This window comes from Suricata suricatta, chromosome 16 (assembly GCF_006229205.1).
Source record: "Suricata suricatta isolate VVHF042 chromosome 16, meerkat_22Aug2017_6uvM2_HiC, whole genome shotgun sequence".
NCBI lineage: Eukaryota > Metazoa > Chordata > Mammalia > Carnivora > Herpestidae > Suricata > Suricata suricatta.
In genome coordinates this window covers 57,209,940-57,226,782 of record NC_043715.1, presented here as the reverse complement: position 1 = coordinate 57,226,782, position 16,843 = coordinate 57,209,940, and the positions used below count along the sequence as shown (strand labels likewise).

Sequence of the window (16,843 nt, the reverse complement as noted above, 5' to 3'; positions counted from 1 at the left end):
GCAGCTTCTTCCTCAACGAGTCTCTGGAACCAATGGAAACCAAAGCAAAAATGAATTATTGGGACCTCATCAAAATAAAAAGCTTCCTCACAGCAAAGGAAAAAATCAGCAAAAGTAAAAGGCAACTGACAATGGGAGAATATATTTGCAAATAACATATAAGATAAAGGATTAGTATCCAAAATCTATAGAGAACTTACCAAACTCAACACCCAAGAAAACAAATAATCAGTGAAGAAATGGGAAAAACATGAATAGACACTCTCTAAAGACGACATCCAGATGGCCAACCGACACATGAAAAAATGCTCAACGTCACTCATCATCAGGGAAATACAAATCAAAACCACATTGAGATACCACCTCACACCTGTCAGAACGGCTAACATTAACAACTCAGGCACCAACAGATGTTGGCGAGGATGCGGAGAAAGAGGACCTATTTTGCACTGCTGGTGGGAATGAAAACTGGTGCAGCCACTCTGGAGAACAGTATGAAGATTCCTCAAAAAATTAATATTAGAACTACCCTACGACCCAGCAATTGCACTACTAGGTATTTATGAAAGGGATACAGGTGTGCTGTTTCGAAGGGTTACATGCACCCCAATGTTCATAGCAGTGCAAGCAACAATAGCCAAAATGGAAAGAGCCCAAATTTCCATCAACGGATGAATGGATAAAGAAGTGGTCGAATATATATACACAATGGAGTATTACTAGGCAATCAAAAAGAATGAAATCTTGCCATTTGCAACTACGTGGATGGAACTAGAGGGTATTATGCTAAGCGAAATTAGTTAGAGAAAGACAAATAACATATGACTTCACTCATATAAGGACTTTAAGATACAAAACAGATGAACATAAGGTAAGGAAACCAAAAATAATATAAAAACAGGGAGGGAGACAAAACATAAGAGACATATATGGAGAAAAAACAGAGGGTTACTGGAGGGGATGTGGGAGGGGGATGGGCTAAATGGGTAAGGGACATTAAGGAATCTTCTACTGAAATTATTGTTGCACTATATGCTAACTTGGATGTAAATTAAAATAAATAAATACAGTTTTTAAAAAAACTACAAAAATTGGGGGAACCTGAGTGGCTCAGTTGGTTGAGCGGTAGACTCTTGATTTCAGCTCAGGTCATGATCCGAGGGTCATAGGATCCAGCTCCGCTTTGGGCTCTGCACTGAGCATGGAGCCTGCTTAAGATTTTCTCTCTTTCAGGGAACCTGGGTGGCTCAGTCAGTTAAGCTTCAAACTTTGATTCAAGTCATGATCTCCTACCTCGTGAGTTCCAGCCCTGCATCAGGCTCTGTGCTAATAGCTCAGAGTCTGGAGCCTGCTTCAGATTCTCTGTCTCTCTGTCTCTTTCTCTCTGCCCCTCCCCTGATTGAACTCTGCCTCTCTCTCTCTCTCTCAAAAATAAATAAACATTTAAAAACATTAGAAAAAAATTATCTCTCTTTCTCCTTCTGCCCTTCCTCTTCCGTGTGTATGCTGTCTCTCAAATTAAAATAAATAAATTAATTAATAAAATATAAATAAAAATATAGAAATTGATGGCAATATCAGCCACAAATAAAACAGGTTACAGTCTAATTAGAAAATCATTATTGGTAATCACAATTTTATATCTGTGTAATACTTTGGGGTTAATAAAAACGATTTGTATAACAAAATATTTCATGAAAAAAATTAAACATGCAATTCTAGTAAAGGGAAAAAAACTGCAGATCCTGTTAATTACCATATAAAGGATCAGATTTAGCCCCACGCTAATAGCAGAAAGATTGGTTTATTTTTAATGTTTTTTATTTATTTTTGAGAGACAGGGAAAGACAGCACGAGCAGGGGAGGGGCAGAGAGAGAGGGAGACAGAGAATCTGAAGCAGGCTCCACGCTCTGAGCTGTCAGCACAGAGCCCAACACGGCGTTTGAACTCATGCACTGCGAGATCATGACCTGAGCCGAAGCCGGACACTTAACCGACTGAGCCACCCAGGTGCCCCAGATTTTTTTTTTTTAAGAGCTACTCCTTCGTTGGTAGAAAAACATTTCCCGGTGGAAACACTATTATTGTAAACGTTGGTCGAGGAATCTGCATGCACAACCGGTTAGAAGGCCCTTGCTTCCATCTACTGGACATCATCACAGTAAATGTACGAATTAGCCCTAAAACCAATAATTGTAATTTTAGAATTTAAAATGTTGAGAGGCACCTGGCTGGCTCAATCGGTTAAGCATCTGAGTCTTGATTTTGGCTCATGGTTCATGAGTTCAAGCCTCATGTTGGGCTCCACACTGTCAGCATGGAGCCTGCTTGGGATTCTCTGTGTCCCTCTGCTCCTTTGCCCCTTCCCTGCTTGTGTTCTCTCTCTCTCTCTCTCTCTCTCTCTCTCTGTCTCTCTCTCTCAAAATAAATAAACTTTAAAAATCACAGGTAAAAATTTATTTTAATGTTCAAAATGGGGGACTGGCTGGGTCGTCAGAAGAGCATGTGACTCTTGATTTCAGGGGGTAAGTTTGAGCCCCTCATTAGGTATAGATTACTTAAATATTAAAAAAATAAAATGTTTATGGGGCACCTGGATGACTCAGTAGATTAAGCATCAGACTTCAGCTCAGGTCATGATCCCACGGTCCATGAGTTTGAGCCCCACATCAGACTCTGTGCTGACAGCTCAGAGCCTGGGGCTGCTTCGGATTCTGGGTCTCCCTCTCTCTCTGCCCCTCCCCTGCTCACACTCTGTCTCTCTCTCTCTCAAAAATAAAAATAAACATTAAAACAGTTTTTAAAGAAAATAAGTAAACTGTTCAAAATAACAATAACCAAGATGTGTGCGATGCTGGTGGCACCACTGCGACAGAAGCACCTTGCTCTATGAAAACCCTGAGCCAGCAAAGGAACACTGCAGCCCTGATTTCCCTGATTCGCATTCACTCCCCAGACCTTGGACTTCCCCTCAAGGAAGATTTTTTTTTTCCTTAATGACACAAGATAATCTCTCCTCATGAGATCTCACTTTGCTAGTCTTCCAACATTTAAAAATGTTTGCTTCGATCCTTAATGTCACAACCCCCACCCTCGCCCCGTTTGTGTCTTGCCAACACACCAACGGGTGAAGGCAACCCTTCCGTGTTCACTGGTGTACGGAGATTGCCACCGAGAAGTCCATCCTTCGGGAATCTTCCTGTTGGTTCTAGCACTTATTTGGTGCCCAGGATTCTCCTGTGAGTTATGATCCAATGGATGTGAAAGCTCCATGTTGCCATTCCTGTTGGAGATCTTGCAGCCTTTCTGAGGGAGCTCTGTTCTTCGCACAAAATTTCTCTCTCCATCTCTTTCTCACCCCCGGACTCTCTTCTGTTCTGCTCATTCCTCATCTCACGTCCTCTCTTCACTGAGCGGAAGGACCCTCTTTTACTTGGAGAGTGGGGGAGTCTTGCAATGCTCACTGTGTTTCCAAGAAACGCTGTGCACGTTTTCTATGATCTGAAGCTCTTGTCCGAGCTTGCGCCCATTTGGAGATGTCAGCTGGGCTTCGGGAAACATCTTACTTCCATTCTGACACATGCTTCCCCGGAGGTCATGAGCCCCTGCTTGAGCAGGGATGGGAAAGAGTGGGGGACAGAATTCAGAAGTTCATTTATAGATCGGTGTCTGAAAAATCCCATCTCTCTATACTGTGTGTAATGTGATTCTATTTTAGTACAAGAAAATGAGAGAGAGAATGGTGCGCAGAGCAGTGGATATAACAACAAATCAGCAGGCAGCCGTGCAGACAGCCGCCGATATGACGGTCACGTTGTGACAGTCGTCCGCTATACAACGCAAGGCTTTAAAAGTGAATTGCCACAGTCATACTTAAAAACGTGCACGGATTTTAGCCACAGGGTTGAATGAGGAAAAGCAAATCCGAGAAGACCAGCTTCAGTACCTTATTCTTCGGATTTAAAAAAAAGCAAAACTAAACCATATCTTCTTAGGCATCCTTACAGGTATAATAAAAATATTTTTTAAAATAACACGTTAGGATTTGTGATGGTGGCTTCCTCCAGGTGAACAGCTGCACAGGAAGCATCTATGCAGATGTGTGTTATTCTCAATATTCTATTTCCTGAAGACAGTGCTTGGGGACACTTTTCTTTTACAGAAGTAAATTAGGGGCACCTGGCTTATTCAGTCAGCGCATGCAACTTGATCTTGGGGCCAGGAGTTCAAGTCCCACATTGGGGGTAGAGTTTACTTTAAAAAAACAAATTAATACGTAAGTATATAATGAAAGAGAAACATAACTAGGTTGATTTATAATAGTGTCAATATTGTCAGTCCTGTGAGTTGCAAATAAAATTAAATTATTAAAAGGAAAGAAAAAGAGCATATTAACAACTAATATCTCTGGATATTGGAAGAATGCTTTTTTAAAAAAAAGTTTATTTTGAGAAAGTGTGTGCAAGTGAGGAAGGGGCAGAGAGACAATCCCAAGCAGGATTTCCCTCAGCGCTGAGCCGGACACGGGCCTCCATCTCGCAAACTGCGAGATCCCGACCTAAGCCGATATCGAGTCGGAATGCCAAACCGACTGAGCCACTCAGGCGCCCCAGAAGTATGCTTTTAGAGTTGTTGCTTGTATTGTGTCTGTATTTTAGGATTACTTTACCGGGAATGTGTACAACTGAATACAATAACTTTTTTTCATTCCAACAATCTGATATATATATCCGCCCCCCCATAACAAAGGCAGGCCACTATTTAGATCTGGGAGAGAAGGAGGCTGGGAGACAGAGGAGGAAGGGGAGCAGCCAACTGGAGAGGAGAGAGCCGAAGGGACGAGGGGTCTTAGGAAGGGGGAATGGCCGGGCCAGGTCCATCGCCAGGCACACAGTCTGGCAGAGGCTTAAGAATGACCACTGACTCCAAGGAGACCCGGTCTGATAAGAGCTCCTTTAGTGGGGACGTGTGGGAAGAGGACAGGCTGGCGAGAACTAAAGACAGGTCTCTCCACACCTGTGTCTGCTGTGGATGTGTACATCCATTGGCCTTGTGCCACTTGAGCATTTAAAAAAACGTTTTTAATGTTTACTTATTTTTGGGAGAGAGAGACAGAGCATGAACAGTGGAGGGGCAGAGAGAGAGAGGGAGACACAGAATCCGAAGCAGGCTCCAGGCCCCAAGCTGTCAGTGCAGAGCCTGATGGGAGGCTCGAACCCACAAACCAAACTGTGAGATCATGACCTGAGCGAAAGTAGGACACGCAACCAACTGAACCACCCAGGTGCCCCTAGGATTTTTTTAATAGACTGGACCCAAGGTACATGGGACCTCCCTGCATTATTTTTTTTTAATGTTTTTTTCTTTTTGAGAGAGAGAGACAGAGCAGAGTGCAAGGAGGGGAGGGAAGCGAGAGGGAGACACCGAATCCGAAACAGGCTCCAGGCCCCAAGCTGTCAGTGCAGAGCCTGATGCAGGGCAGGAACCTGCAAGCTGAGAGATCAGACCTGAGCCGGAGTCCAACGCCCAACTGACTGAGCCACCCAGGCGCCCCACGGGACTATTTTTTCCAGCTGCTTGTGAAGAATCTATAGTTATTTCAAAAAACAAAGCAAAATTCTAATCACGTGATTGCCAGTCTAAGGACCAATGCTGAAGGACAGTGGTTGGAAAATCTCAGAATGTTGTTGAATTCCCGGGGAGGCTTGTGAGAGGGAGTCCAGCACTGCTCCCCCACCCCCCAGGGTTTCTGATTTAGTAGGTTTGGGCCAGAGCCTGATTGTGATTTAATTTCTAACAAGAACCACAGTAGTATGGGTGCAGCTGGGCCGGGCCCACACCCAGAGGGCAGGAGCGATTGAATGGTGGATCACACTTGAGCTGCCCACCTTCTAAATGCTAACTATGGCGGGGCGGGTTCGTCATGGGGACAGCAAGCCAGCTGGGAGCCGGGCAGGGGGCGGGGCAGGCTCGCAGACCTCGGTGGACCCCACCCAGCAAGATCATCCTCCTCGTTGTCCATGAATGTTGGCAACCAAGCCATTGACAAGGCCTCATGGGTTCCAGTGGGGCTGGGGGGGGGGGTCCTCGCAGTGTGATGAGTCATAGGAGTCCCTAGATTACCACCGTGGGCAATCAGAAACCTCTTACCTTGGGGCACCTGGGGGGCTCAGTCGGTTGAGCGCTCCGACTTCAGCTCGGGCCATGATCTCACAGTTTGTGAGTTTGAACCCCAAGTCAGGCTCTGCACAGACTGTGTGGCACCTGCTTGAGATTCTCTTCCTCCCTCTGCCCCTCTCCACCTCGTGCTCCCTCTTTCATCAAAAAGAAACTAAAAATGAAAAACCTCTCAATGTCCAGGCCACACCCCAGACCAGCTAAATCCTTATCTCTGGGTGTGGCCTCCAGGCTTGGGTGGTCGCTGATGAGCTTCACTGACAAGAGTCTCTAGGATTAGGAGCCTGGGACGGGCCATTATGTAAAAATCAAGGAAATCGGTCAAGTGCCGGACTATTCCAACATTTGAACAGTTGACAGGTGGGTGGTACTCACACCCGGGATTAACGGAGAAAGCGGCATAGGACACGGGGGAGGTCTGTGGGCTTGAGAAAACTATTCTAAAACTCAGCTTTTTGAAGACACTTTTAAAGTTTATTTAGAGAGAACATGAGTAGGGGAGAGGCAGGAAGAGGGGGAGAGTCCCAAGCAGGCTGCACACTCAGCGCAGAGCCTGATGCAGGGTTTGATCCCACAACCAAGCGATCATGACCTGAGTCCAAGACAAGAGAAGGATACTGAACCATGACTGAGCCCCCCTGGAGCCCCAAAACTCAAAGTTTCTTAAAATGCAGATTCTCATGCCCCCGCCCAGAGCTAGCAATCAGAGCCCGAGTGTGGCTCAACAAGGCCCTCAGGGGGGCCCCCGTCACTAAATTAAGGCGCCCTAAGTAATGGTGCCTCAGAATGCCTCTGCAGTCACAGTTCCTGAGTGCCAGCCCTGCGTGAGGCCCAGCTGAGTGCTGACAGCTCAGAGCCTGGAGCAGCTTCCGATTCTGTGTCTCCCTCTCTGCCCCTCCCCTGCTCGCGCTGCCCCATCTCTCAAAAATAAATAAAAAGCATTAAAAATTTTTATTTTTTTTAAAAATTTTTTTAATGTTTTATTTATTTTTTATACAGAGAGAAACAGAGCATGAGAGGAGAAGGGGCAGAGATAGAAGGAGACACAGAACCAGAAGCAGGCTCCAGGCTCTGAGCTGGCTGTCAGCACAGAGCCTGATGCGGGGCTCGAACCCACGAACGTGAGATCTGACCTGAGCCCGAGTCGGAGGCCTAACCGACTGAGCCACCCAGGCACCCCTAAAAAATTTTAAAATAGCGGATAACACAAAGACATTTGGCAGCCACAATTTTATTATAAGGAAATATTGACAATAAGATTTGCCTTCATAAACCGAAAAGCCTTAAGGAAAACAATGTGACATAATTAAAAACAAAGTGAAAACTGATAAAGATATCATTTCAAGATCCTCCATAAATTAACATTGATGGAACATCTATTGTGGTCCGGAAACCTCGTAAGTGCTTATGATAGTCATTTTTATAAAATAGGCGATAAATCACTATTAACTTCCTTCTTGCGGCAGAAGGGACTTGAATCTGATGACAGAATCATTGGGAAGTCACTTTTGCATGTAATTTTTGGTGGCGTTTAAAACTTCCTAGCTGACGGAAGGCATAGTTACACTCGCTGCACGTGTAGGGCTTCGCCCCAGTGTGGGTGCGCCGGTGAACGTTGAGGTTCCCCTTGTGGCTGAAAGCTTTCCCACACTCTTGGCACGTGTAGGGCTGCTCGTTGGTGTGGATCCTCTTGTGGCTCCGCAGGGTGGAGTCGTGTGTGAACGTCTTGAGGCAGATTTCGCAACAGTATGGCTTCTCGCCGGTGTGGATTCTCTGGTGAACTCGGAGGTCCGAAGTCTGCATGAAACGCCCAGAACAGGTGTTGCATTTGAAGGGTCTCTCTCCCGAGTGCGTCCTCCAGTGGATGGAAAACTGAGATTTGTAACGAAACTCTTTCTTACACAGGCCACATACATTCGGTGTCCCTCCCACGGCTTGGTCCCCAACAGGACGATCTGGTGTTGACGCAGCAGGCTGCCCTGAGATTTCTCCTTTGTCCAGCTGGGTGGCCATGTCTTGGGAAATGGAGGTGCCTTCCTGTTTTCTCCTTTTGGGACTTCTCTGAGTCTTCTGGCAATCTCTTCTCTTCCCTCGCGGAGTGGAGACTTTGTCTGACCCGTGCGCGGAAGGTGTGTCTGTGTCGGCATGCACATTTTTAATAGAGGGTCTTTCTCGGAGAGTCTTTCCACCGTCTGTCCTCACTGAAGCTGTTGAAAGGGTTAACACAACACTTAAGAGCATTTTCAATGATACCAACCTCGTTTGAACCGAACACCGATGTAGGCGAAGAACGAACTTCCCATCAACCAACAAACCTGAGATGGGTTGTGTGTAGGACACTCTGGAAATCCGTGAGGGAAAAGCCATGAGCGCCTCCCCTCCCCGCACCACCGAGAGGTCCGTGCTCACCCCCAGCCCCTCCCCCGCAGGGGAGTCACTCTTCCCAGTTTCCGTGCTCACCAGGACCCTTCAGAACGGGAGGCTCTTGGGATTTAAGTAGTCTTGTCATTTCCAAGTCTTCCTTCAGATTCTTCCCCGAGTTCTCCTGGGGTCTCAGGTCCTCCAGTGCACCTTTCCCCAGAACAGTCTCAGGCGGGAGAACTTCCTGTCCCTGACAATGGGCAGGCACTATAGTTACCAACGTGTCTAAATCATGGTATGGAAAGCTCTGGTTTCCTCTTTCCCCATCCTGCCCATCTCCCTAATCTGAGACCCCCCAACTTTCTCCATCAGTGTTGTGGTTATGCCCCGACTTCCCTTGGGGCACCTCATCCCTCCTGCTAATCATCACCTGATTCTCAGAATGTTGTTAATACCCACTGCGCCTTTAAGCCATGTCCACACATCACCAGTTTTGGGCTTAATTCTCTAAGCACACCTCCTCAGGTCATCCCCAGCTCCCCCTGCCTGACTCTGGAAGCGAGTTGGCTCTAGGTCCCGGTGTCCCGTTAGCACTACTGATACCCGGCTGTTTCGAGGCTGTCTTTCCTGTGCATCGTCGGACAACTAGCAGCATCCCTGGTCTCTTACCCGGCAGGTGCCAGGAGCACCCTCCACCCCCACCTCCACTCTGACAACCGAGAAGGTCTCCAGACATTTGCAAACGTCTGAGAGGCAGAATGACTCCAGGTGAGCGAGAACCACTCCTTTAGGATATTGACAACCTTCCCCAAATGTTGTCCTTTCGCCTCAGTCATTCCATGGAATGCCTTTGAGGAAATCAACTATGGAGACATCAGCTTTCAGTTCATTACCCTGTGGCAAACTGACTTTGCACCATTTCATCGTGGCTACTCCTTTTTCTCCAGCCTTCACAGCTTTAATGGCAGGGGGACAAAGGCTGGAGAGTCTTAATTTTCCACAGAGGCTCAGAAATGTCTAGGACTTGATGAATCTATGGGAATTCCTAGGATAAATGGATCTAGTTCGATACTATTCTAAATACCCCAATAATTCTAGCAGACACACACACACACAGCTTCCGGTACCTTCTGCCTCCACTCCCTGGAGATCGGGGAGGACCTCACACACACCTGCTCCCTAGATGGCTCCCTGATTCCTGGCAGATTCTGCAGCTCTCTGCTGACCTGGCTGTTCTCTGGACGTGTCTCACCCTCAGAGGACTGGGGCTTCTTGTCCGCCTTCAGGACATCTGAACTTCGCACAAGACATTCCTGTCCTTGTATGGTAACTATGATCTGTGGGGAGAATAAAACAAGGTCAGATTCTGTAAGAGCCAGAACATAGCGCTTGTGCTGTGTGCATCCTTCCACACTCACTTTGTTGGAGCAACATGTTTAAAATGGCAACCTGGGTGCACAGGCAGCTCAGTCAGTTGAGCGTCCGGCTTCGGCTCAGGTCATGATCTCGCGGTTCGTAGGTTCAAGCCCCGTGTCGGGCTCTGTGCTGACAGCTCAGAGCCTGGAGCCCACTTCCGATTCCATGTCTCCCCTTCTCTGCCCCTCCCTCACTCATGCTCTGTCTCTGTTTCTCAGTAATAAATAAATGCTTAAAAATTTTTTAAAAATAAAAAATGGCAACAAAAATGTCTCCAGAAATTGTCAAATGCACCCCTAGGGGGTAAAGATGACATTATGCCCCCCTTGTATTGGGCAACTAACCACTGGCCTAATATCTAATCAACCTCAGCACCTCCCTATGCCCAGTGCCCCAACTAATACTAACAATACTCAACTAACACTCAGCCCTCAAACTGTCCTAAAGCACGCCTTGTGCACTCCTATCCAGGCTTGTGCAACATGACGCAGCGAAACACCCAACACCTCCCCCTCTGACGCTGCCAATGTTCGGCCTACAGGTCACCCAGCTGGTCTTAGGCATTTCCTTACCCATCGTTCCGGATTAACAGCTGACAGTTCCCAGAGCTCCTTTCCCACAATGTTGTGGAAGCTTGTAATCCCCATTATCGGCTCGGCCCCTGGAGGATTGCATCTCCTACCCCAGTGCACAGGGAAAGCGGCATTGCCATGTTGGACTTAGTTCCCTCCTGTGCTTGTTACAGAATTACCCAGAGAACCCGGTGACTGAAGCAAATATGCATGTGGCATACCAGGTTCTGCTCCCTTCTAGATCCTTCTGACCCTTGCTTTTTCTACGAAAGATGCAGGCACACTCAAGCCACCATGATGGAAAATGTTCCCATGTAAATAAAGTCTTACCTGGTCTGGTGATTCCTACCCAAGAGCCAGTGTTTTGACCCTATAAGACATTTGGCAACCACCAGAGATTTTGGGGGGGTGGGGGGCGTGAGGTTTGATTTTCACAACTGGGGGAGGTTGCCCTTGACACCGAGGATGCTGCACACCACCCTGCAACGCACAAGAAAGCCCCCAGAGCAAAGGGCATCCGCCCCCAGTACCGCTAGTTGGTGTGAGACCCCGCTCCGGGGAGAGCCTTCTCTCCCAACCTCCTTCCCTCCGCATCCTCCCAGGACGTGTCACCATGGCAACAGGTCCCCTGCTCCTCTCTGCAACCTGGAGCTGCTTTCTTCAAGTTAAGACTGCTTTTTAAAGAGGGTCTCTGGTGATACCAAGAATTGAAGGGCCAGTGGACTGGTTTCAGTCTCCTTTTTCCCAACTTCTTCCTTTTTCATGACTGTCCCCAGAGAGGTAAGGCAGGGTGATCGAGGGTCAAGAGCAGAGACTCATGAAACCACTGACTCCTCCCCCTTGCACCAGCCAGACCTGTCTCCAGACATGGCTGAGAGTCTGTCTCCTGAGGGGCAGTCAGTCTGCCTCCCGCTGGAGAACCACTGACCCAGAGAACAAGCCGCCCGTGGCCCCCGTACCCGCCTCCCCTTTCCCATCCCCACGAGGAAGGCGCTGCTCACCCATTTCTTGGGGGTCTGGTTGCTTCTCAGCAGGTCCTGCAGGTCCTTGCAGCTCTGCACGCCGCTTTCCTTGACCAAGACCTGGAGCTCCTGCGGCATGGAGATCATGAACTGCTCCATCACCAGCATGTCCAGAATCTGCTCCTTGGTGTGCAGGTCCGGCCGCAGCCACCGCCGGCAGAGCTCACGGAGTCTCCTGAGGTCCCCCGCGGGGTCCAGCCCCCCCGAGCTGGAGAACGCCCGGAAGCTCACGTGCCACATCTCACGGCCGCCCTGCCCTCCAGCCAGGGCCCCGTGGCCTTCCTCGTGGTCCCCTGCAAACATCTGGTCCGTGGCCATATTCCCCGGGAAATCTTCCAGCAGGGCTCCGTGCACAGGCGGCGCCTAATGAAGACCTACCTAAAGGAGTTTACTCTGGTTTTCCTCAGCAGTAGACTGGCTGTGTCTTCACAAGTCTGGGGGGCGCGGGCAGTGGGGAGGAGAGAATGAACCAGATTAGTTTTATTTATTGTTTGTTTATTTTAAGAAAGAGACACAGCAAGCAAGCAGGGGAGGGGCAGAGAGAGAGGGAGAGAGAGAATCTCAAGCAGGTTCCACACCGTCAGGTTGGAACTCAGAAAATTTGAGATTACTTTGCATGCGTGAAAAAAAGAAAAAAAGAAAAGAAAATTTGAGATTATGACCTGAACCAAAACCAAGAGTCATATATGCTTAACCAACTGAGCACCCAGGTGCCCAAGATTCGTTTAACTTCTTACCCTTCCTCCCCTCCCCCAACACTAGACACCATCCCCAGCGGGTCCTGTATTTAAAACCATGGAAAGTAAGTCCCACTGTTATTTTCCTAATGCCCACCTTTAGAGTAAAAGGTGGTTTAATTGTCTGAATGACCCCCTAGGTTCTGAGCATGAAATATACAGAGGTGGGCTCAGTTTTCTCATCTATAAATTGGGACAATATTGTTCTTTACTATAAATTAAATATACCTAAGTGCAGACTCCTGGAGGACTCAATTGGTTAAGCATCTGACTCGATCTTAGCTCAGGGCAGGTCACCATCTCACGGTTAGTGAGTTCAAGTCCCGCGTGATAATGGACAGCAAGGAGCCTGGTGGGGATTCTCTCTCTAAATAAACTTCTTTATATATATATATGTGTGTGTGTGCGTGTGTGTGTGTGTGTGTGTAAAACTTATGTGTATAGGGGTGCCTGGGTGGCTCAGTCAGCTAAGCCTCCGACTTCAGCTCAGGTCAGATCTCACGTTCGTGGGTTCGAGCCCCGCGTCAGGCTCTGTGCTGACAGCTAGCTCAGAGCCTGGAGCCTGCTTCCGGTTCTGTGTCTCCTTCTCTCTCTGCCCCTCCCCCTCTCATGCTCTGTCTCTCCCTGTATCAAAAATAAAAACATTAAAAAAATTTTAAAAAAACTTATGTGTATATATGTTATATATAAAGAATAAACTTTATATGTGTGTATATATGTGTATACATATAGAAGTTTATTTTTGAGTAAGTGTATATGTATATATACACACATTAATGTATTTCAATTTTTTGAAACATATATAGTTTGATACATAAAATCGATTTTAACAGTGTCAGTCTTCATATCTTCTCATCAGGAGAGCTACAAGGCAAAACTGTGTTAGCTATAATTTTGCAGGATACGGAAAAATATTTCCAACCTAAGGATTTCATGTGGTGTAGGAATGTTGGAAATATTAACCTAAGACTGTCCCCCAATACATTTCCTTGTTCATCCCGGGATATTGGCTTGTTCCAGGAAAGGGGAGAACGCAAAAGAATCCTAACAGGATTAACAACTTTGTTATACACGCTGTGGGAGCACCCACACTGCGATGCTGTGCAACCATTCACCAGCACTGTCTAGCCCCAGAACTCATTCATGCCCAAAAAGGAAACCCTGTCCCATCCCCACCCACCCCTACTCCCTGGTAATCCATTAATCGGCTGTCTCTATGGGTTACACATACTTAATCTCATCCCAGAAAAAGAATTTAAAATCCAACACTCTTGGAAGTTTTCAGAAAAGCAAGATTTTAAGAGAAGAGTTTTTAAGAGGTTCAACCCAGCACCCAAGGTCAAGAACAACTTTGTTACCAGGCAGACTAAGGTGGGGGAGGGACACCGTTCATGGGGAGAGCCACCAGGCACCCAGGTAAAGGGGCTGTAATCCTCGCTGCTCTAGTGGGTCGCTAGGAGGTCCTTAAAGGTTTGATGTTAGCCCGTGGACAGCAAAAGCCTAGTGATGTGTTTAAGCAAGAGTGCCTGCTTAGCAATCTCAAGAGACCCATGTGCCACGTGGAATTCAAAGGTAAGACATTTTGCCTAAAATCCACAGTGGTCCACTTCCGTCCTGTTTCGAATCATTGGGGAGGCTTACTTCATCTCAGAGTTTCAGTTCCATTAGCTTCAATCAGCTGTGGGGTCTTGGGCAAGTCGGTCAGCTCTGGGAGACCCTCCGAGACGTGGGCAAGATGAAATCTACCTCTTACATTGTATGAGGACAAAGTGAGGGGAGGCTGCGACATGCCGGGTGCGTGTTCACCGGACGGAGTGACCAACCCTTAGATCTGGGGTTCTCAACCCAAGGTGGCAAGCCACCCTGCCCCCCTCGTTCCAAGGGGCTTTGGGGGACACCTGGAGCCCTTTTTGGTTGTGGTGACCCTGGGCATGGGGGCGGGAGGCGGGGGGAATTCAGCTGAACTAAATGTCCCGCAGGCACAGGACAGCCCCCAACTCCCCTCCCCCCACAAAACAGCAAACAAACATCCGGCCACAACTAAAACCTGAGGTCAAACACCCTGGTTCGAAGTATCAAACACCCGCCCCCCCTTACACATATTCCCGCTCCCCAGATGATTGCGACAGCGAATCAAAGTTACTAACGGGCGTCGGAGAAGATACATTGTTGTCGAAGACCTGGGAGCTCATGCGTAGTGACTGTAAACCCAGGCCTCCTGGTCCAGCCTCCATCCACCCCAGGTTCCAAGCCCCGCTAGGCATTCCCACCCATGACTTACCTCCTTCACGTGCTCCTGCCTCCAGGTGACCAGCTCTCACACTGTGCCTTGAGCTGAAGTGACTCTGTTTATATACAGCCAAAGAAACTCGACTTCCTGTTACCTCATCAGCCTGAGATTGGTTTAAAGGCATAAAATTAACAACTTCAAATGGTTGAGTGGATTACATTTCCCATTGAAACTCCATCAAGAGAAAAAGTCATTCATTAAATAAGTCTCTTTGGAACCAATGTTGGTTTTCTTGGTCTGGTGGATGATTTATCATCTGCCCTAAGTGCTCAAGGGGATCAGGGAACAGAGAGCTGCAAGTTTTAAGCACTTGGGGTCAAGGTTTTATTTAAAATGAGCTGACAAGTACGCATTTAGGAAACCAGAAGTGGCGTGCAGGTAGAGAAAAATTTTCCTTAAGAATGAAGGCAGCGATGGGGCGCCTGGGTGGCTCAGTCGGTTAAGCAGCCGACTTCAGCTCAGGTCATGATCTCACGGTTTGTGGGTTCAAGCCCCACATCTGGCTCTGTGCTGACAGCTCAGAGCCTGGAGCCTGCTTCAGATTCTGTGCCTCCTCTCTCTCTGCCCCTCCCCCACTCATGCTCTGCTCTCTCTCTCTCAAAAATAAACTATAAAAAATTTTTTTAAATTTTTTAAAAAGACTGAAGACAGTGATGGGGCACCTGGGTGGCTCAGTCGGTTGAGTGTCTAGCTTTGGCTCAGGTCTTGATCTCATGGTTTGTGGGTTCGAGCCCCAAGTTGGGCTCTGTGCTGACAGTGTGGAGCCTGCTGGAGATTCTGTGTCTCCCTCTCTCTCTGCACCTCCCCTGCTCGTGCTCTGTCTTTCTCAAAATAAATTAATAAACATTTTTTAATTAATAAAAATAAAAATAAAATTTTGGGGAAAAAATAATCTAGTTCAACCGAAGCTTTAACATATTAATTCCAAGATACTGAAAAATGAAAAGTAATTCTCGATACATGAGGAATATTAGTGATTTTTTTAAAACTTACTTTTACTATTTTTCAATATCTTGGGATTACTATCTTAAAGCTTTACTCCCACTAGATTAAATCACTGATTTGATATTTACCCTTTTATAAAAACAATGGAAAGCAGCCCCACAGGGGCACCTGGGTGGCTCAGTCAGTTAAGCATCAGACTCTTGATCACTGCTCAGGTCATGATCTCATGGTTTGTGGGTTCAAGCCCCGCATTCAAGCCCGGCTGGGATTCTCTCTCTCTTCCTCCCTCTCTGCCCCTCTGCTGCTCACACGCTGTCTCTCAAAATAAATAAACTCAACCTCAAATTTATCTTAATAATGGAATTTGATTCTTTTAGAGTCTTAATATGTGATCCTGTGTGTATGTCCAATAAAGATACATAAGTATAGACAAAGATGGATGATATGCAGCTATGCATGCACATAAAATTGAATACTTAGCCACAAACCAAAAATATGTAGTAAATGTTTTGTGTACATTGTGTCATTTAATTTAGCATCCAAAGGAAGGTGTCATAGCCTTCATTCTCTGGTGAAAAAAATGAATTCTGGATTTGCCACTGACCATTCAGCCAAGCCTGTCTGAAAGCTAAAGACCACATCCTCACAGTACTGCTGTTGTTACCAGTAATAGTACTGATGTTATATTTATGCTATTTACTGTACCATTGTTTACTTCATACTTAGCATCTGTTTGTTGAGTGTTTGTATTGTGTGTTAAGCCAAGCAATTGATGTTATTTTTTAAACTTTTTTAAATGTTTATTTATTTTTGAGAGACAGAGAGAGACAGCATGAGCAGGGAGGGTCAGAGAGAGAGAGGGAGACACAGAATCTGAAGCAGGCTCCAGGCTCTGAGCTGTCAGCACAGAGCCCGACGCGGGGCTCGAACCCACGAACCATGAGATCATGACCTGAGCCGAAGCCGGATGCTTAACCGACTGAGCCACCCAGGCGCCCTGATAATTTTCTTAAATGTTTACTTTGAGAAAGAAAGAGAGAGAGAGAGGGAGGGGCAGAAAGAGAGGCAGACCCAGAATCCGAAGCAGGCTCCAGGCTCCAAGCTGTCGGCGCAGAGTCTGACATGGGGCTTGAACCTATGAACTGTGAGATCATGACCTGAGCCGAAGCCGGACGCTTAACCAACTGAGCCCCCCAGGGGCTCTTCTTTTAAGTGTTTTTGAAATTAGTTCTTTTTTTTTTTTTTTTTTTTACCACCAGGTGTAGATTTTTCCTGTTCATCCTTACAAACACTACTGGTCTGGGGCGCCTGGGTGGCTCAGT

At 47.0% G+C, this 16,843-nt stretch overlaps 1 protein-coding gene across 1 annotated transcript; it reads right to left on the bottom strand.

The window, feature by feature from the left end:
- Window positions 1-7,669: 7,669 nt before the first annotated feature.
- Window positions 7,670-11,867, bottom strand: LOC115279912 (putative zinc finger and SCAN domain-containing protein 5D). The gene is made up of 3 exons (XM_029924411.1): window positions 11,529-11,867; window positions 9,792-9,876; window positions 7,670-8,385 (listed from the first exon to the last, which is right to left on the bottom strand). Exons 1-3 carry the CDS (start codon window positions 11,865-11,867, stop codon window positions 7,670-7,672), a joined length of 1,140 nt encoding a protein of 379 aa, XP_029780271.1.
- Window positions 11,868-16,843: the final 4,976 nt, after the last annotated feature.